At 36.2% G+C, this 22,072-nt stretch overlaps 1 protein-coding gene across 4 annotated transcripts in view; it reads right to left on the bottom strand.

Annotated features, from left to right (window-relative positions):
• The window catches only part of ZFC3H1 (zinc finger C3H1-type containing), a 58,202-nt gene that overhangs the window by 15,734 nt on the left and 20,396 nt on the right, over positions 1–22,072 (bottom strand). For all 4 annotated transcript variants that reach the window (XM_059683646.1, XM_059683644.1, XM_059683645.1 and 1 more), the window contains exons 7-23: positions 20,484–20,581; positions 18,975–19,184; positions 18,617–18,781; positions 17,548–17,685; positions 15,861–15,982; positions 15,304–15,453; positions 13,435–13,609; positions 10,763–10,894; positions 9,869–10,408; positions 9,673–9,782; positions 6,433–6,564; positions 6,204–6,325; positions 5,166–5,267; positions 4,701–4,820; positions 3,786–3,969; positions 2,330–2,516; positions 83–271 (exon numbers count right to left, since the gene is read on the bottom strand). In XM_059683646.1, coding sequence (XP_059539629.1) covers positions 83–271; positions 2,330–2,516; positions 3,786–3,969; positions 4,701–4,820; positions 5,166–5,267; positions 6,204–6,325; positions 6,433–6,564; positions 9,673–9,782; positions 9,869–10,408; positions 10,763–10,894; positions 13,435–13,609; positions 15,304–15,453; positions 15,861–15,982; positions 17,548–17,685; positions 18,617–18,781; positions 18,975–19,184; positions 20,484–20,581 — 2,876 coding nt within the window. The remainder of the gene's footprint in view (positions 1–82; positions 272–2,329; positions 2,517–3,785; positions 3,970–4,700; positions 4,821–5,165; positions 5,268–6,203; positions 6,326–6,432; positions 6,565–9,672; positions 9,783–9,868; positions 10,409–10,762; positions 10,895–13,434; positions 13,610–15,303; positions 15,454–15,860; positions 15,983–17,547; positions 17,686–18,616; positions 18,782–18,974; positions 19,185–20,483; positions 20,582–22,072) is intronic.

A 22,072-nucleotide genomic window follows, 5' to 3' on the forward strand; every position in this document is an offset into this window, starting at 1 on the left:
TACTAGTAAGTGGTAAAACAAGAATTCAAATCTAAAGCCAGTTCTCTACAAAGTATAATTAAATGCTACAACAACTATTTACCTGTAAAAGTGCAAGTGCACTTTGGGATCTTCCAGTAAATATGTGCAGCTGAACTCTAAACAAAAGAGCCTCTAAAAGCTGAAAGGACAGAATATCTGATGCTTCCCGTTTGGCTGCTCCCATCAGAAATTCCACCATTCTCTCACATACATAATCCTTTTCTTCAAAGGTGCTTTCTAGGTGCAGAAACTACCCAAAGAGATTTCATAAAATTAATCATGCTTCATAAGATAAGATGTAAAATGCATATTTTTCACATCTCATTATGAAACTGTCTCATATTAAATCTTCAATTTCTACAAAAAGGAAAATTATAAATATACATAAACTCATCTTCCAGTACTATAACCTAGGTTTCCCCTTCTACCACAAGTTGGAAAGTAAAATCAGATGAACACTAGAATAATACTGATGTACTCTCAGAATTATCACTGAAAAAATTCCATCTTTCCTTTCCGATAGGTAAATGACAGCAAGACTATGATATACCTCCAAAAATTCACATTTATGATCACATACAATTTGCATTGCTTAGGTGTGTGACTATATAAAAATTCTAAAAAGAGCATTCATATTAGAACTAGATGGCAAAATAATTAAAAAGACTTAATCAGCCTGGCCAGTGTGGCTCAGTAGTTGAGTGTCAACCTATGAAACAGAAGGTTCAATTCTTGGTCTGGACACATGCCTGGGCTGTGGGATGGATCCCCAGTAGAAGGCATGCAGAAGGCAGCCAATCAATGATTCTCTCTCATCAATGTTCTATCCCTCTTTCCCTCCCCCTTCCTCTCTCTGAAATCAACAAAAACATACTTTAAAAAAAAGGAAAAAGACTTAATCAAGAAATGAAAAGGCCCTTTAAAACCAAACAACTTTAAGGACAAATATTACATCCTAAAAATCTGGTGGTGATCAACAGCATTAATTTGGTACTACATGGCTCCAGGTCAAAAATCAAGCATATTTCACTGTTCACATCTATTCAGTACTTGTGTTAGGCTCGTTAGAGTGGCAAGTTAATTCATTAAGGGATACCATGTTATTCAATTCTTATTTGTCCCGAATTTCAATTGGCAAGAAAATGATAGATCTGACAGTAATTGATTTATCGGAATATGTATCTGAATCTAACAGCTCCTGAGTTTAGGTGGTAAGAGTTCAGATATTAATAAGTATTTCTTTTACAGGTGGATTCATTAAAATTTTAAGTTTAAACCTGAGTAGGAAACAGACCATTCTCTCAGAAAATGAGGAAGACCTATTTTTCCACCAAATCTTTTTATGTTGGCCAGGTTCAATATTAGTATGAATTACAGATTAATATTTATTTTTATAAAAATGAGGACAGCCAGGCCAGAGTGGCTCAGTGGTTGAGCATCGAACTATGAACCAGAAAGTCAGTTTGATTCTCGGTCAGGGCACATGCCCGGGCTCAATCCCCAGTGTGAGGCGTGCAGGAGGTAGCCAGTCAATGATTCTCTCTCATCATTGATGTCTCCCTCTCTCTCTCTTTCTCACTCTCCCTTTCTCTGTAAAATCAATAAAAACATATTTTTAAAAATGACAGATAATATATTATTTCTTGGTATTCATGGAAATGTTTTACATGAATAAGAAATTCAAAAGAAATTTTTTTTTCAGACGCTTTGCACAAAATTCACTTAACTTCGCACAAACTAAAACTGCTTAAGGGCCCTGGCAGGGTGACTAAGTTGGCTGGAGCATTGTCCGTACACCAAAAGGTTGCAGGTTTAATGCCCAGTCATCACACATACCTAGATTGCAGATTCAATCCCCTGGTCCGGGAGCATGTGGGAGGCAACCGATCAATGTTTCTGTCTCTGTCTCTCTCCCCTTCCATCACCTTCCTCTCTCTCTAAATATAAAAACATATCCTGGGGTAAGGATTAATATTAATATTTTTTTTAAAAAACTGCTTAAGAATAGGTAAGTATTAAAATGATTTAAAATGTTCATGTTTTTTCTATACCAACAAAGTTAGTTATATAACAACAAAAATCACCTCTTCACTAAGTATTTTCTTCTTGTTTAATCTAAATTAATCTAGACACAGAAGTGGTTTTGAGGTTACTGGACACCAAAAGTAAAGGTATCATATCTATATGCAAATAAAGAATATGATCCATTAAGCTATATATCAATATTTAAGATGACCCAGAGTTATAAACACATATACACACACACCCACACGTGCACACACAGGACTATGTTATCTTTTCTACTCACAGTCCAAAAACTTTGATAATCAGGAGCATATTCAACAGCTGTTTCACACATTTCCTGCACCTCCTCCTTGGTTCCTCTTTTAGAAAACAATTTGAGATAATGGCACCAAATTTCTGGATTGTCTTTGTTGTTTTCCAAAGCCCGCGCCAGAACATTTAAAGCAGAATCCAAAGACTCTGAACACAGCCTACATGTTTAAAAGAAAAGCAAGAGGATTTTTTTTTATGTTTTGAAAAGTTTTAAATTGAGCTACTCTACTGAGTCAATTTTTAAATTCCATTTTCTACTAGAACCTACCAAGAAACTAGTCACATATGACAAAGAGTGGTAGATCAGGATTTTCTGTCACATCTGTTCCTATTTCCCATAGACCCAACAATTCCTTCCTAAGTGGATGCTCAGTTAGCATTTACCAGATAAAACCACTGTGTTATAAAACCACTAAATTATCAACTTCAAATGTGCTTTATGTCCATACTCAGCAATACCTTTTTATGATTTACACTGATCTGGGAATGGGAAAAGTTAAACAATTCTCCCTCAAGGCCAGCTACTGCCAGTACAAAATATCAAAGCTTTCAATATAATAGTTCTTTTCAACAGTCAAGGTCTTGCTATATCTTGGAGAAGATAATTGTCTCTCATGATCCTATTCATACAATAATGTACAGTTCTTTGGCCCTCACTCAGTAAATGAGTCAGAAAAGAAAACACTGCAACTTATCCCATTAACATGGAAATGGCAACAGGGCACGTTAAATAAGCACCATATTCAGGTATGTAGGTGTATTAGCATTCTGCAGTGCTGCCTTATTAAAAAAACTTTTATACTGAGTTCTAAGATAGACAATCAAAGTAGCCTGTTAAAAAAAACAGAATTATTATCATTTTAAAATTGAGACAATAAAAGATTCCTGGTAGTAAGATTATTTCTGATAAACCTATCAAAAAGTAGGTTAGAATATACATTTATACAAAAGAAGCGGCCAACTGTGAGATTATTATTTACCTTATTTGCATACATGTAATATAACACTTCCTGCAGAAAACAGGCAAGTCACCAGAATTTAGAGGATCTTAAACAAGCTTTAAATCTCCAAATGAAGATTAACAAAAAAACTTAACCTGTCCCACTACTTTTTTAAAAACCCAATAAATAATCCTTATACCACTAAGAACTTATTGTTTTAACTAATCCTACTTTGAAATAAGAGCTCACTAGAGTTAAAAACTACAGCTAATTTATTACCTATACACTGAGACATGCACACAACTCAAGATCTAATCTTAAACATTTTCTAATAGCTTTTAAACAATAAAGTGCTTTAGCTCTGTCAAAAAAAACAAAGGCTCCATTGATACTAGGAAGGAAATATGATTACCACAGAAGGAGTGAACCTCAAACACAAAAATATAAATGTGCAACAGTTTACATAAAGACTAGTAGTAGACCTACCCTTCATTTTGACTCAAGTACTTGTATGCAAGCTTGAGCCAAAGTTGTACATGAGAAGGATTTTCAAGCACACTTGCTTCTAAATTAGCAATGTCATCAGTCTCATTTGTAAAGTATCTGACATCATCTGGAGTCACAACTGTATCCAAAGCTGGAACTTTTATTCGGTTCTCTGGCTGAAAGGCTATAAAAAGATATCATTAGTTTCATACTTTCTCTTACCCACAGACACAAGAAAAAACAACTGGTCTCATCTTTAAACTAGGACTTTACTGGGCCAAACAGAAGTATGGTCTCCCTACTTTAAGGTAAGTGCCATCACTTGATAATTCACATTCATTAAATTATAAGAGAAAGTTTTAATTTATGAAGATTTTTTATTCCACTATATCTAAATTAAGAGAAAAAGTGTTAATGTAAATAAGCACAAGAGAGCATACACCTATCAGGTATCTGCTAATCCACAAATAGCAAACAATTAAATTATGTAAACTTGAGATTATAATGCAAGATGTGCTTGACAATAGGCACTCATTCGTATAGTACTCTGCTCATTCATTTACTCAATCATTTTATGAGCCTACTTACTGCATGTCAGAAAATACAGGCTCAAATCAAAGATTAAATAAAATAAAACATCTGCCCTCAAAAAGACACAAGCCAGGCAGTGATTTGAAGTTGTCACGATTAGTACAGAGTTATCCCTGGATTTACTGGAACATACAAAATGCTCTGCAATGCAAGGGGCAGTTCTACACAATAAAGAACTACTAATTGCCTTAAATGCTAAATGGCATAACTGGTTTTTAAAAATAGAAATAAAAAAATAAAAACATCTACAATAGTAGATACACCAAAAGATTAGTAAAGTGGAACACCACACTGAATGATTCAGGATCTTAAATTACTTCTTACCATAGTTAATTGGTCCTGTAGACTGTTCATCATCACTACTGAAACTATTCTCTGAAATAGGTTTTCTCCAAAACTTTGGCTTCCACTTTCTTTTATCTTTGTAGGTTGTAAATGGAGGTGCTAAAGTAGACAGGAAACGACTTAGTTGACACACCTAGTTTTTATGGTTTTGAAGGCTACCCAAATAACACTAAAAAAGAGCTAAATTTATTCTGTTGTGTTAGAAATGACATATATACAGCGTGTCCCAAAAGAATGTATACGCACTTCAACAGCTGATAGCTCAATTTTGAAAATGAAATATATTTTAATAAATACTGCCTTTATAATTATTCAAAGTGTGTGTATATGTATTTTGGGACACCCTATATAATTTTTTTATATTGAGAACGTAATGCCAGAAAATTTGCTGTCATGAAGACACTACAATATCCTTTTGTGAGAGGGAGAGACATATATACTCACTATGGCCTTTACTTTCATTGATATTGCTAACAAGAAGAACCGCCATCTGGTCCATTGACATTCGATCTTTGTTTACTCCAAAAAGTTTCTCAACGTATTTTTCTGAAATTAGACCAATGCTATTATCATAAAAAGTATAAAAAACATGGATTTCAGAGAAGAGGCTAATTAAAGAGTATAAAGTGAAGAACAGTTTAAGAATTAAAGAGAAGTATATGGTAGTAGACAAAAACACCTACAGCTTCTAGAGGGCAAGGACCACATATTAACTACTATGCAAATCTTACCACATCATGCATTCCAATTTGAGCTGAAAAAAATATGTATTTCCTGAAACCAACTAAACAAGTGAAACTTAAAGTCCCAAATAGGGAATGATTAGATTCTGTGACTTTACAATCACTTTGGTTGTGATAACAGTCAATTTAATAAACTTAATATCTGGCACTGAATCTAGGGAAAAATTTAACATTTACTCATTAATGTCTGAAAATAATCTATGCTTTCTACAATATCAAAGTGTACAAAGTCCTTTTTATCTCATTGTAGAATCTGAAACTACAGACATCTTTCTTAACGTCCAACTCTTCTTTATTTTTGAAAAATATAATAAAAAGAGCTCTATTTTAAAATCATTACTAAAATTTCTATACAAATGTTTATATATTCTTCCAAATAAACTAAACTGTTTAGATGCGTTCTATCCAAATGACTTTCAATGATAGAAAGGTCTTATATCTTGCAATGTCCTATTGGTAAAGCACTGAGCACCACTTAGCTACTGAACTCAATAGTGGCTATAGGGCACTGAAATGTGGCTAGTGTGACTTGATAGAGTACATTTTAATTTAGGTTTGAATAGCAACGTATAGCTAGTGATTACTGTACTGGACAGAGAAGATCTAGATAAAGTGTCATAGGTCAATAAACTGAATTATGACAGCAATTAAAAGATGTCAAAAAAAACCTGAATACTACATTTTTGAATTGCCTAAATTCAAATTTTCATTTGGGGAACAAGAAGAGGTCTTTAATAACCTGCTGCAGCAGCAATTTCTTCATCAGTGCTTGTCTCTGAGCAACCAATCAAAGACAGATTATATGATAGAATGTCCTGGAATAGCTGTTTTCGGCTAAGCGTATAGTCTTGTGTATGCTGCCTAAAATAAAATGACAACACAGAAAAGATAATCATGTACATATCAAAGTCCAAACAACCAAAACTGTCTTTTAGATTATAAAATGTTTACATATTAAAACTACTCACCACTGACAATCATCATCATTACAGGTTCCTGTTAAATCAAAACGGCAGAAACACTGATCCGGTTCAATCATATTACTGTATGATACTGAGCTTAGGGGAAGTTTCTCCTTAGTTCGATAGTATGGACTAAATCTAAGAAGAGAGATGGACATATTATGTTCCATAAACATAACGTAGAAAAATTTTCCTTCCCAACTAAAATTTCTATACTTAAATACTTAATAGCAACCCCACCCCCAGAATATAAAGTGATAGGGACAAACTACTTTTATACCCAGAACATAAAAGACCTGAAATAGAAAACAAAAAGCTCTGTATTTTAAAAGCAGTGTTTTCACATCACATAATAAAATACTACATAATGTTGGTATTTCTTACACACGTCACCGCCAACAAAAAAAAAAAAACAAACTAAGTAAAAAGTCTGTACTAGTAGGTGCTTTACAATTTTACAATTGAATCATACCCATTTAACAGGCTCACAACTTCTAGAAGTTTAAAAGACAAATACAACCTGCCACAAAATTAATCATCTGAGAATCCCTAATTCAATTTTATGAGAGCTGGACAATGCATTCCTTACACATGGTAACAGTAAAATTAAAAATTCTTGTAGGCCTCCAGTTATTTTTTCCTAAAATCTCTAACAGGCAATAATCAAGAATTGACAATTCTGAGAAACCAAGATGGCGGCATAGGTAAACACCAGAAATTGCTACCTCCCACAATCACTTCAAAAATACAACTAAAAGACAAAACGGACTTCATCCAGAACCACAGGAAGGCTGGCTGAGTGGAAATTCTACAAATAGAAGGAAAGAGAAAAGCACACTGAGACTCAGAGGAGGTGCAGTGTGGAAGTAAAGTGCGGAGGTATGGGGGTGCACGTGGAAGGGCTGGCAACTGAGGACGCAGTTCTTTTCCAATCGGGAGGGAGACACAAGCTCCCAGCTGCTCTGAACTCCAGGTTCCAGGCGAGTCTCTGGGGACCCAGACTCATACGTGGAGAAACTGGACTGTCTGGCATCGGGTGGAACCCAAGGATGGCTTCCTCTCAGAGGTGCTTGCAGCGATTACCGTGGGACACTGAGACCCGGGGCCTCTTAGGGCAGGACTGAGGATCAGCCATAGCTGTTTGCTCCGCCCAGTTGATTCCCCGAGACCCCGCCCCACCCAAGCTGTGCACAGAGGCTTTTGCATATGAATGCCCTGGCCCTTTGCAATCTAAAATTACCTAACTAACTGCAGCTGGGTCAGAGAGACCCAGAACTTCCAAAAGAAGGCCCAAGGCCCCACAGCAGCTTGCATTGCTTCACAGCTGGGCCTCATCTGGGCACCTCCAAACCCCAAACAAGGAAAAGGAATCTGCAGATCTCTCCATAGATCCTGCTGGGTAGCCTCAGGAAGAGGCTAAATTAGCACCTCCTTAGAGATCCAAGAGCCAGTGTACCCAGTGGGCAGAGTGGGACCATCCAGATTACAACTCCTCAGATCCATAAGGGACACACTCAGGGGGCAGACTCAGTGAGCACCAAAGCCCCACTAAAGCAAGTCTTGCCCCAGAAGGGTGACTACAGCACAGAAGTTCTCCCACCATAAACACAGCTGATTCTCACAGCCAATTGGCCTGTAGGTCAATTCCGCCCAGTGATACCTACAACAGTCAAGGCTTAACTACAACAAGACTGTGCACACAGCCCACAAAGGGGTGTACCAAGAATGTCCACCTCAGGTACTTGGGGAGGCTCAGCCACTGGGCCCTATAGGACACCTAGCACACAAAGCCAGTCTACCAACACAGGGGGAAGCATAAAAAATGCGGAGACAAAGAAAAAAGACACAAATGACAGAAATGGAGGAAAGCAAACTACTAGATATAGAGTTCAAAACCACGGTTATAAGGTTTTTCAAGAATTTTCTAGAAAGCGCTGATAAATTTAGTGAGACCCTCGAGGATATGAAAAAGGACCAACTAGAAATAAAAAATATTATTCAGAGACCCAACAGTAGACTAGAGGATTCCAAGAATCAAGTCAAAGATTTGAAATATGAAGAAGCAAAAAATGCCCAACCGGAAAAACAAAAAGAAAAAAGAATCCAAAAATATGAAAATAGTGTAAGGAGCCTCTGGGACAGCTTCAAGCGTACCAACATCAGAATTATAGGGGTTCCAGAAGAAGAGAGAGAAAGATATTGAAAACCTATTTGAAGAAATGACAGAAAACTTCCCCCACCTGGTGAAAGAAATAGACTTACAAATCCAGGATGCTCAGAGAACACCAAACAAAAGGAATCCAAAGAGGACCACACCAAGACACATCATAATTAAAATGCCAAGAGCAAAAGACAAAGAGAGAATCTTAAAAGCAGCAAGAGAAAAACAGTTACCTACAAGGGAGTACCCATACGACTGTCAGCTGATTTCTCAACAGAAACTATGCAGGTCAGAAGGGAGTGGCAAGAAATATTCAAAGTGATGAATACCAAGAACCTACAACCAAGATTACTTTATCCAGCGAAGCTATCATTCAGAATTGAAGGTCAGATAAAGAGCTTCACAGATAAGAAAAAGCTAAAGGAGTTCATCACCACCAAACCAGTACTATATGAAATGCTGAAAGATATCCTTTAAGAAGAGGAAGAAGAAGAAAAAGGTAAAGATACAAATTATGAACAACAAATACATATCTATCAACAAGTGAACCTAAAAATCAAGTGAATAAATAATTTGATGAACAGAATAAACTGGTGAATATAATAGAATCAGGGGCATAGAAAGGGAGTGGACTGACAATTCTCAGGGGGGAAGAGGTGTGGGGGGTGCGGGAAGAGACTGGACAAAAATCCTACACCTATGGATGAGGACAGTGGGGGTGGGGGGTAAGGGCAGAGGGTGGGGTGGGAACCGAGTGGAGGGGAGCTATGGGGGAAAAAGAGAAACAATTGTAATAATCTGAACAATAAAGATTTAATTAAAAAAAAAAAAGAATTCACAATTCCACCAGTAGCAAGAAATTAGAATCTGATAACAATTAATAAACTGAAGTGTAAGCTAACCCTTATTTCCTGATATGGTCTGTATATGACAAGACATTAATTTTTACTTTCCCTAAAAGAGCAAATTCATTTTTCAGTGACCATGATTCAATTTCTTCTTTCATTATCATCAAATATTAGAAGTTAAGATATCAAAAACAGGAGTAATCCTGAAACTGAAGTTCACTGAATCTTTCTTTTTACCTGTAGGACTTAAAAACCAGAAGAGGGCTGTGGTAGGGACTAAAAGGACATGGCTTCACTTCTGTTGTTTTATTCTGTGCTGTCATAAAATCTACATCCACAGAAATCTCCTGCAAAAGAAAACAATAACTTCATAAGGCAAATACGTCTAGGGCGAATTCTACATTTTTTTAAAGAATATGAAATGTTCCATTACCTGACCACACAAAACCTTTCCTGTAATGCCTGTTGTGGTTTTTAAAATCAGTTGTTTTAAGCTGTCAGCTTTTGAATATAATTTTTGCAATTCACCAATTTTTAACCCTAGAAAAAGTTCTGGTTTTTCTACCATGTTCTTAGCTTTGTTTACACATTCTTTGTTAGGTGTATCAGTGTGTTTAAGGTTAGGTTTAGTAAAAGAATTGGATTCTAAGAAGGATCTTCTTCGTTCCCTGTTTGACCCAGACAAAATCTCATCATCAACATCATTTTCTTCAGTGTCCAGACTCAATTTATCTTGAGTCAGATCGTGAAGTGAGGGTTGAGGTAAAGAAAATTCAGGTTCCTCTTCCACAACTGGAGCGATATTTTGTTGTTCCTTTGCTTTAAGGGCCCGAGCTTCTTTTAGTTTCTGAATTTTCAGAGCATATTCATATTCTAGCTTTTGTAATCGTCTTTTTTCCATAGCAATTAGTTCTGCTGAATGCTTTCTTGGACTTGATACTGGAGAACTGTCCAGTCTCATCATTTTGTTTGGCTGGAGGAAAAATGATATAAACATTTTATATCGCTATGATTTTATAAACAATTTCTGGTAACTGTGCTATCCCCACAATACAATGCCAACATTATAAAACTAGATAATGAGCATAAAACAGTTTTACAAGTCTCCAACAGTTTTGCTAGTTAACCTATAAAACAAAACAAAAAACAAAGTAAAGACAAAATAAATAAGCAAGGTTCCAAAAACATGGATGTCATTTGAAAACAAAGCTTTAATCTTATTCTATTTGAATATGCAGGAATGAGTTACTTTATCTATCTCTTACCCTCAAAACTATCATAAAACTTTCTTCTTTCCAAAAATAAAATATTTCTACAAACAACTTACTCCAAAGCGATCTTGTTCCAGTTTTCGTTTTCCTATTTCTTTACTAGCCACTGCCTTTGCCCGAGCAAACTCTTCTCCATACTTTAGAGTCAAAGCTTTTTTAACTGTAACACGTTGTTGCACTTTGTGAATCTGAAAATAAAGGATAATTCTAAAAATGTAAATGTTAAGCCGTAGAAGAGGAAATAACTTCTTTTTAACACAGCAGGGCATTCAATGGAAAATATAAATATTCCAATATTATGTCTCAAAGGAGAACATTATTTTATTAAAAATTTGGCTTATAAGAACAAAGTAGGTGGGATCTCAATACCAGATATTAAGCTTTATTATAAAGCCACTGTTCTCAAAACTGCCTGGTACTGACACAAGAACAGACATATAGATCAATGCAATAGAATAGAGAACCCAGAAATCGACCGGAACCAATACACTCAATTAGTATTTGACAAAGGAGGCAAGAACATACAATGGAGTCAAGACAGTTTCTTCAATAAATGGTGTTGGGAAAATTGGACAGATACATGAAAAAAAATGAAACTAGACCACCAACTTACACCATACACAAAAATAAACTCAAGGAAAAAAACCAAGATAGCAGCATAGGTAAACACCGGAAATTGCTACCTCCCACAACCACTTCAAAAATACAACTAAAAGACAAAACGGACTTCATCCAGAACCACAGGAAGGCTGGATGAGTGGAAATTCTACAAATAGAAGGAAAGAGAAAAGCACACTGAGACTCAGAGGAGGTGCAGTGTGGAAGTAAAGTGCGGAGGTATGGAGGTGCACGTGGAAAGGGCTGGCAACTGAGGACGCAGTTGTCTTTTCCAATCGGGAGGGAGACACAAGCTCCCAGCTGCTCTGAAGTCCAGTTCCGGGCGAGTCTCTGGGGACCCAAACTCATACGGGAAGAAACTTGACTGTCTGGCAGCAGGCAGAACTCGAGGGTGGCTTCCTCTCAGAGGTGCTTGCAGCGATTACCGTGGGACACTGAGACCCGGGGGCCTCTTAGGGCAGGACTGAGGATCAGCCATAGCTGTTTGCTCCGCCCAGTTGATTCCCCGAGACCCCGCCCCACCCAAGCTGTGCACAGAGGCTTTTGCATATGAATGCCCTGGCCCTTTGCAATCTAAAATTACCTAACTAACTGCAGCTGGGTCAGAGAGACCCAGAACTTCCAAAAGAAGGCCCAAGGCCCCACAGCAGCTTGCATTGCTTCACAGCTGGGCCTCATCTGGGCACCTCCAAACCCCAAACAAGGAAAAGGAATCTGCAGATCTCTCCATAGCTCCTGCTGGGTAGCCTCAGGATGAGGCTAAATTAGCACCTCCTTAGAGATCCAAGAGCCAGTGTACCCAGTGGGCAGAGTGGGACCATCCAGATTACAACTCCTCAGATCCATAAGGGACACACTCAGGGGGCAGACTCAGTGAGCACCAAAGCCCCACTAAAGCAAGTCTTGCCCCAGAAGGGTGACTACAGCACAGAAGTTCTCCCACTGTATACAGCTCCTAGGGCATTGGAAACTAAAGAGAAAATAAACAAATGGGACTACATCAAAATAAAAAGCTTCTGCACAGCAAAAGAAACCATCAACAAAACAAGAAAGCCCACTGCATGGGAGAACATATTTGCCAATGTTAGCACCGATAACATTTATAGGGAACTCATACAACTTAACAAAAGGAAGATAAACAATCCAATCAAAAAATGGTCAAAGGACCTAAATAGAAACTTTTCAAAAGAAGACAGAAGGAAGGCCAAGAGACATATGAAAACATGCTCAAAGTCACTAATCATCCGAGAGATGTAAATCAAAACAACAATGAGGTAGCATCTCACACCTGTCAGAATGGCTATCATCAACAAATCAACAAACGACAAGTGCTGGAGAGGATGTGGAGAAAAAGGAACACTTGTGCACTGCTGGTGGGAATGCAGACTGGTGCAGCCACTATGGAAGACAGTATGGAGTTCCCTCAAAAAGTTAAAAATGGAACTCCCATTTGACCCAGTGATCCCACTTCTAGGAATATATCCCAAGAAACCAGAAACACCAATCAGAAAGGATAAATGCATCCCTATGTTCATAGCAGCACAATTTACCATAGCTAAGATTTGGAAACAGCCTAAGTGCCCATCAGCAGATGAATGGATTAGAAAACTGTGGTACATCTACACAATGGAATACTATGCTGCTGTGAAAAAGAAGGAATTCTTACCATTTGCAACAGCATGGATTTAACTGGAGATCATTATGCTAAGTGAAATAAGCCAGTCAATGAAGGAAAAATACCACATGATCTCACTCATTTATGGATAACAAAGACCATTATAAAATGATGAACAAAAATAGATACAAAGGCAGAGCAGCATGGAACAGACTGTCTAACTACAGCGGGAAGGCCGGGGAGGGTTGTGGGGGGTGGGGTAAGAGATCAACCGAAGAACTTGTATGCATGCATATAAGCATAATCAATGGACACAAGACACTGGGGGGTAGGGGAGGCTGGGGGAAGGTCAAGGGGGGGGAAAAAGGAGACAAATGTACTACGCTTTGTAATATTTTAAGCAATAAAACAAAATTTTTAAAAAAATTTTGGCCCATAGAAAATGGGTAGTAAACATGAGACTACAATATTTTAATTTAAAAAAAAGAACATTACTTGTTCCTGAAGCTTCTTCAAAAACATTTTGTTGGCATTGAGAATTTTCTCTGTTGCTTGAAGCTGTTCTGTAAGTTTGGCAATCTTTGTTTCAGCATTTCGAACAGATTCTTTCTTCTTAGCTTCTTGCTGTACTAGATGCTTTAAAACAGATTCATCTTTCATCAAGAGAATCCTAATTTAAAAGCAACAAAATCCTCGTTAATATTTTTCTAAACTAGTGGACTAAACACCATCAGAATAAAAATTACAAAGCAGTAGTTCATTTTTAAATATATATTTATGATATACAGGTGAGAGTTTTAAAAGATTAATATTTTTATACTCACCAATCACACAGGTATTCAAATAGACAGTTACATTTTATAAAAGTAACTATAGGTCTTTTTTTTTAAATCATTTAAATCTAAGTTAATAATAAATGTTTAATGTTGAATGAATCTGACCCCATATGACTTCTGAAAAATGAGGACTTCGGCAGAATGTTCTGTTTAACTTCATATATAATGAAGAGATTAACCAAATAACTTATATGCACATATGCATTACCCATGGACACAGACAATAGGGTGGTTAAGACCAGGGGCATGACAGGAACCATGGTTGGGGGAACAAAGAGGGGAACATCTGTAATTCTCCCAACAATAAAGATTCAGAAAAAAGAAAATAAAAAATAACAAGATTTAAATTTTAAGAGCTGGTTAGCAAATTATAAAAACAGGACAGAGAAAGTCTCACCATCTTTGCACAGAACCTTATGTTTTTAAACCTGTATTTTTAAATCTAAAAGGGGACTGAGTAGCAGAACAAAGCTCAGAAATGTTGATGTTATCTAAAACCATTTTGCTCTCCATCAGTTAATGATATCAGGGTGTTTGGAGTGGAAAAAAATGTCTATCCATAAAATGATGTAATTATTTCTATCAAGTATATGTTACTGGCCCTCATCACAAGACAAAAATTTTGTAACTACACATGGTGATGGATGTTAACTAGACTTACTGTGATCATTTCACAATACATCCAAATATCAAATCATTACACACGTTGTACACTTGAAACTGTTACCTGTCAATTATACCCCAATAAAATAACCCCCAAATATGCCAATGTATTCAAATACGTTCTATCATTCAACATATTCAACTTGTGAGGTTTTACACATTCTCAAAATTCTGAAACACCACTTGAACGATACAATAACCTCACAAAACATGCAAAAGGTTTATGATCCTTAACTTTATATTCAGTTTATAATAACACAAGATTTGACCATGTGTCTTATTGGACAAACTAGATGACTATTTCCAACAATTAAGTCCATCTTTAACAATAAAAATATGCCTCTAAAGAAGGTATTTCAAAAATCAGGCCAGAAGTTTTAAAGAAAATTCCAAATAAGCCATGTATAAAACTGAAGGGACAAACTAATTTGAAGTCTTGGTATTTTTATTTAAATATTATTACTTTAGGTAAATGTATAATTCATCAAAATGATAATCTTATAAAATTCTACCAAGTATAAAAGAATCTGTAGCCCTAGCTGGTTTGGCTCAGTGGATAGAGCGTCAGCCTGCAAACTGAAGGGTTCCGGGTTTGATTCCAATCAAGGGCACATGCCTGGGTTGTGGGCTCGATCCCCAGTAGGGGGTGTGCAGGAGGCAGCCAATCAATAATTCTCTCTCATCATTGATGTTTCTATCTCTTTCTCACCCTCTCCCTTTCTGATATCAATAAAAATATATATATTTTTTAAAAAGAATTTGTAATCATATAGTGTTCTTAGTATTAACATATACCACAAAAAGATATCCCTCTAACATATGAGAATTAGATACATGCAGTATTTTATCAGATAATGAGGCTCACCTATGTTTTTTAAGTTTTGCTTCTGCATCTGAAACCTGCTTAGTAACCATTGCTATTCTGCCAATCCCATCAATTTCCACATCAGAGTTTGCTGGAGATGATGAACTTGTCTTCATCTGATCTGGTTTAATCAAACGCTGTTTTTCCCGACTAAAATAATAAAGACAGGTGAATTATACCAAAGAATAAATGGAAATTATTTTTCTTTAGAGATGTATTCTATTTCATAATATAAACTAAAAAGTACTAGTCATGTTGACTAATAACAATGATGACCAATATTCATGACCCAAGATGGTTTTCAAAGTGGAGAGTGTAGCTCTCCTTTATATTAGCTTTTCTCTTTTTCTCTAAGTTGTTGATCTCAGTGTATCACTGTAGTCAAGTCTACAGATGATCATCTGGCTCCCCCTCCTGTGTGAGTTGTAAAAAATATTAACTCTGCATCTTGAATAAAACCACGCACTGTTCATTTCCCAATGCCAATAAACTGTATACAGACTTAGTTAACAAAACAACACATATCTTTAAAGCTAATTTCATAAAATGCCACTTACTTGGCAATCTCTTCCTTTAACAATCGATATTCAATCTTCTTTTCTTCAGGCAAAGATTCAGGTGTTCGCATGGGATCATTTTCTTTTTCAGATTTTGGAGGTACCTTCGGTTTTGCAGCTTGCTAGAAAACATTTGAACTCAACCAGATCAACAACTTTCACATATCTCATACTAAGATATATATTTTACATTGCAACCTAGTGTGCATTTGTATTTATATATTAAGAAATAATTGACTATATTCACTATTTTCTATTCCTTTTTTAAATTAAATTTATTGGGGTAACATTGGTTAATAACATGCAATTTCCAGATATACAACATTATAATTCAACATGTGCATACTCTATTGGGTGCTCACAACCCAAAGTCTAGTTCCCTTCTATTATCATATATATTTGACCCTTTTTACTCACTTCTCCCTCCCCTAGCTGGTTGTTAACCACCAAACTAATTATATAATATACTAAGTAATCAAGACCTACAGTTTGAAAATAATTGAACTATATCCTTTCTAAACAACTGCTGCAGTAAGAATAGGGATAAAAGTTGCACTTAGACTATACCCTTCAATAAAAACTGTTTTCTGGTAATGTAACACAATTTCAAAACAGTACATTTTCTTAGTACAGAAGACAATTATCCACTATTTTGAAAACAGGACTAGTCAAGTGGAAATAAAAATAAAGGGGATCAATAGCCAAATCTATCTAAATGTATACATGCTTCATTATCTATATAATAAAAGCCTAAGTGACTGTTACGGCAGAACAACCAGAACGAAGGGTCAATATGATACACAGTGACCACCAGGGGGCAGACGCTCAATACAGGAGCTGCCCCCTGGTGGTCAGTGCGCTCCCACAGGGGTAGCACTGCTCAGCCAGAAACCTGGCTCATGGCTGGCAAGTAGAGTGGCGGAGGCGGGCGCCTCTGTGGCAGTGCTAAGGAGCAGCGAGCAGGCAGGCGGTAAGGAGCGAGGGGCCTGGGAATGCAAGAGGGATGTCCAACTGAAGGCTTAGGGGAGCAGGCCTAAGCTGGCAGGCAGACATCCCCCGAGGGGTCTTGGACTACAAAGGGCACAGGCTGAGTTGAGCACTCCCCCCCCCCCCAAACAGTGCATGAATTTCAGGCACCAGGCCTCTAGTCTATAATAAAAGCGCAATATGCTAATTAGACCAGACAGTCAAATGACCTTCCGGACGAAGCTGGGGCTGCGAGGGCCGAGGCAAGCCACCGTGGCTGCGAGGGCTGAGCCCCTTGCACGCATTTCATGCATCTGGCCTCTAGTATTATATAAAGTCCTAATAAAATATATCCACAAATTAATATATTAAAAATCAATGCCTCGCCCTAACCGGTTTGGCTCAGTGGATAGAGCATCGGCCTGCAGACTCAAGGGTCCCAGGTTCGATTCCAGTCAAGGGCATGTACCATGGTTGCGGGCACAGCCCCAGTAGGGAGTGTGCAGGAGGCAGCTAATTGATGTCTCTCTCACATCGATGTTTCGAACTCTCTATCCCTCTCCCATCCTCTCTGTAAAAAAAAAAAAAAATCAATAAAATATATTTAAAGAAAAAAAAATCAATGCCTCTAGGAGGTCTAATTTTCAGGGGAAGGGGGGAAATAAACTTTAATGATTGTCAATAAATTATCTTTCTTTTTATCTTTCGTTATTGCACTCACCTCAGCAGTTCGTCTTGCTTCTTTGATCATGGACTCCAATCCACCAAAAACACTATTTGTTGATTTGGAAGCCTCTCCATCAGATTCACTGTCATCTGAATCATTCAGTGTTACAACCACTGATTTATGCTTTGGAAGCTGCAAAGACAATATATTTGCTACCCTTGATGACAAAAGTATCTCTATCCTGTTCGTGGCTCTACCACAATTAGCTGCGTGGCCTTGAACAAGTCACTTAACCTCTTCAAATTTCAATCCATAAAAATAATGGGTTCCAAGTAGACAGTCTATGGTTCCTTCTAGTTACACTGCATAACTGACTTTGTCCCACTCTAGCAATACTGGTTACCTGCCAAAAACATACAATATTCTATATTCTTTAAGAACACTACTATGATCACCTTCTTCATTAAGTTTTATTTTCTCCACTTTCTATAAAGAACCATAATGCCATCTTTAAATTAACTCTTACAACCAAGATAAAAATTAATAATTCTAAATAATTATTTTAAAAACATTTTGGCTTTTGCATTTATAATGTAGAGGGTAAGTGACTAACGTTGGTTTACCTAACGGAGGCAAGATTGCATTTTAACTTTGCCCCATTTATTTTACATAAAACCATTAGAAAACAAGGCAGAAAAAATTGTCATTCCATCTCCTTAATAAACATCATGAATTCTTACATTACAGTACAGTCATTAATTGGAAAAATATGAACAAAGTATAAACAAAGACAGGAAAAATAAAAATATACAATTTGCTAAAATTAACTGTAAAATAGACAGAAATCCTGAATGGACCAATGTATATAGAAAAAAAACTGAGGAAAGTATACCACTCTGATGAAAATAATGCTTCCCCCATAACATTATCATAAACTCCACCATTTTTCAAGTGAAGATGAACCCATTTCATTATTAATACATAAAAAAATAAATTTGTATTTACATTTGGCTTCATATGTGTATATAAATAAACAAGGAGGGAACAAGACAGTGAAACTGCATACAAATTTCTCACAGACAGTTTGAATAACAGGATTAAATATTTTGTTTGGTTTTTTTACCGAGATCACAGTTCGTGGAAGACGAGGTCCTCTGTGAAACTTTGGGTTCTGTATCCTAGGCTGAGATACTGTATTAATACTGACTATTGACAGATTGCTTCTTGGCACAGGCTGTGAATTGTTCAGAGCTGGAGGTGAAGGTGGGTCACTATTACTGGATGTTTCCTAAATTGGAAAGAGACAGATATGAAACACTAAAAAAGAAATTTCTGTTGTCTTTAAAAATCTTGAGCAAATTAGTGCCACACTTACCCCTACTTTATACAAACACAATGAATTCCAAATAACAAGAGAAGGGTAGGGTTTCCTAAAACTTAAGCTCATGAGCACCACCTAGCGGTTCAGGTATCTAAATTACCTCTGGCTTAAAAGCTCTTTTATTTGCTAGAGATTTAAGTAGTTCTTCTCGAAGCAGCATTTCTTCCTCCTCCTCCTCATCTGCAAAAGGTGGTTTTGGAGGCTGTTCTGGATCTTCAGGTGGAAGAGGTGGTAAAGGTGGTACAGGAGGTAGAGGTTCAAGAGAAACACACAATCCTTCCACATAAGGCTGGCTCAAAAGTGGCAAAGACTAGTTATTTTTTTAAAAAAAAGAAGAAATAATAATTACCATGCAAATTATACCAATTCCAAATGTTTATCTGTGAAGCATCATTAAATTAGAAAAAGGTAAGCTTTAGGTTATTATTTAACTATAAGTGTAAGTATTTATAAATCTCAAAAACTATCCATGAATTCAATATTCAGCCATGAAAAGTTTAATTTTTGCAATAAAAATAAAATCAATATTTGAACTTTAAGATAATTATACAAACTTTTCCATTCCTATTATTATCTTTATTTAGCAATATAAAGAATAAAAATTTTATAAGGTCTGTCCCTCTAGATAACTACCTGAAAGCAAGTAGAGATACTGAAAAACCATGGTATTTAAATAAAAATAAAAAATTAGGAACCAGGAATTCTGGAAAATACATAGTACAGAGTATCTTAAGAAATAAGCTCCAAGCACTGGCCAGTTGCTCAATGGTTAGAGCATCTGCCTGCAGACCTAAGGGTCTCAGGTTCTATTCCAGGTCAGGGGCACAATCTGGTTTGCAGGTTCAATCCCCAACCCAGTCAGGGCACGTGCAGGAGGCAACCAATTGATGTGTCTCTCATCCCATCAATATCTCTCTCTCTCTCTTTCTCTCCCCCTCCCCTTTCCTTTCTACTCTCTAAAAATCAATACTATCAATGGAAAAAATATCCTTGGGTGATGATTAACAAAAGAAAAAGAGAGAAAAAGAAAAAAGAAACAAGTGCCAGGAAGATTCCCCACTACCCTCTTAAATCCTTGTGAAATGGCCTGTTAGAGAATATCTATAAAGAAAACTAATTTTCCCCATTTACTGAGTTTAAATATATTTTTGCTTCAAATATCTTCCAGTATTACTCTTGGCATTTAAAACAATTCAAGGAAGAAAGAAAAATGTTTTCTCTCTCACTCTGTGCTCTATATTTCCCTCACTTTATACTTCCTAGGAGGACACCAGATGTCTACCTAGGAACTCTGAAATGGCAAAATTCCCTCTAACCTACTGACAAAGATTCAGTTTGGTCTCTAGGATCTCTCAGTCTAGAAATAAACTTTGACTTTGTGATTTCTCCACATTCTTTTCATTTTTTTCTTTTGAAAAAAATCTACCAATGAATAATCAACTGCTTAGTCCATAGATTTCATAGCTATTAATTTTGATAAACAATTCTGATTTTTTTAAAATCTCTCTTCAAACCTAATCATTCATTAATTACATGCCAGTTTTCAAACAAATTAGAAATGACACAAAGCAACAAAATGTTTTTAGAACTAATATTAATTCTCACTTACAGTAACCTGAGGTGGTGGAGGCAAAGAAATAGATGGTGCTGAAGAAAAATATCCCACTGTACATTCAGCAAAGAATGGTTGTTGCACCGGTGAAGGAGCTGAAAAATTTTTTTGAGAGTTTAATAACAGAAATACCTCTACATGAATAAATTAAATTTATGTACATTTGTAGAAATTCAAATGCATCTAGGTAGAGTACAAATTAGACTTTCTTAATCTCTAATAAAATCTTTAATTATCAAGAGACCACTTCCACCTATTTAAAATTTTCCTTACATCACCATAAAGTTAGCCTTTCACTTTGTTCTAATTTTCAGCTAATGATGATAACAGGGAATAGAGCAGGAAGGGCTAAAAACATATATTTTTTTACAAATATACTTTTTAAGGAATAAAACAAAAAATTCCCCAAACTGCCAAAGTGCCCGAACTAAAGGAAAACAGTGATGTGGTGACTCCATTCTTCCCTTCATGTCTATCAAAGAAAGTGAAATTGACTAAGTTGTGTAGAAAGCAAATGGGACTAGAAATGAATTGCCTACTGCATTTAATCAATAAAGTACACATTAATAATTCTGAAATAATTACTGATGCTTCCCATTAATTATTCCCAGAAATTATTAGCATTTCTTCTTTCTTAGCAGATAAAAATAATGGTTTCTTAAGACTCAATAAAGTATTGCAGATTCAAACTACTCTTGCCACCCAGTAACCTTAAGAGAAAAACTAACTTTTTTGTCCCAGTTGTCACACAAGTCAATATAGACATTACCCACATGACTTCTATGAGGTTGATTTGTGGCCCATTGGAATATACACTGGCCTTTAGAACATTTTACTTCTTAAAAATATCTATAATGAATTTAATTCTTTTTTAAAAAAATTTTTAAACGTACAGATCATAACATTATTTTATGGGAATACAGAGTATTAATAATATTGTCAACACTTGGAAATTACTATGAATCATCTTTAAGAACCTAGAAATAAGAAAATGAAAGATTGACCAAAGAGAGTTAAATTATGAAGTCAAAACATATCATGTAAGATTATCAAACATGAGCCTAAAAACAATAAACATTACTCAAATCAGACTTTGCCTTGTCTCTCTGGTCTAGACACACTAAAAGTAGGAATCTAGCTGAAATATGCCGATCATAAGGTCTTATTTAAATAAGTATTCCAGCTCTAAATGCCAAATGTATTCAGTTGTCTACTTCAGTTTTATGTGTTTGAATTAGTGAGAATAGCTATCTCACAGCCCATCACCCCTGAATATCAACTAAAGCAAGTCTCTAGCTCTCCAGGTTAGAGTCACATCTTAGAATATGTAATCTATTTGAGGTAGAGCCCTGACCAGTTCTAACTAGTCTTTCCTGAGATGCCACTAGTATCACCGTCCATCTCCTAATTCCTACCAAGTATTATCATTGGAAGGAGGGAGAAGGAAGCCTAAAAGCAAGTTAGATCCTTTTGACTAAAATTCAAAATATCTTGGATATAAAGATACTTAAGGTCAAAGGTTTGTTCACTTTTTTTGTGTGTTTTTTTTTCATAAAGCAGTATTCTCATCTGTTTTTAAAATCTTC

The sequence above is a fragment of the Myotis daubentonii genome, chromosome 2, assembly GCF_963259705.1.
Source record: "Myotis daubentonii chromosome 2, mMyoDau2.1, whole genome shotgun sequence".
Taxonomy (NCBI): Eukaryota; Metazoa; Chordata; class Mammalia; order Chiroptera; family Vespertilionidae; genus Myotis; species Myotis daubentonii.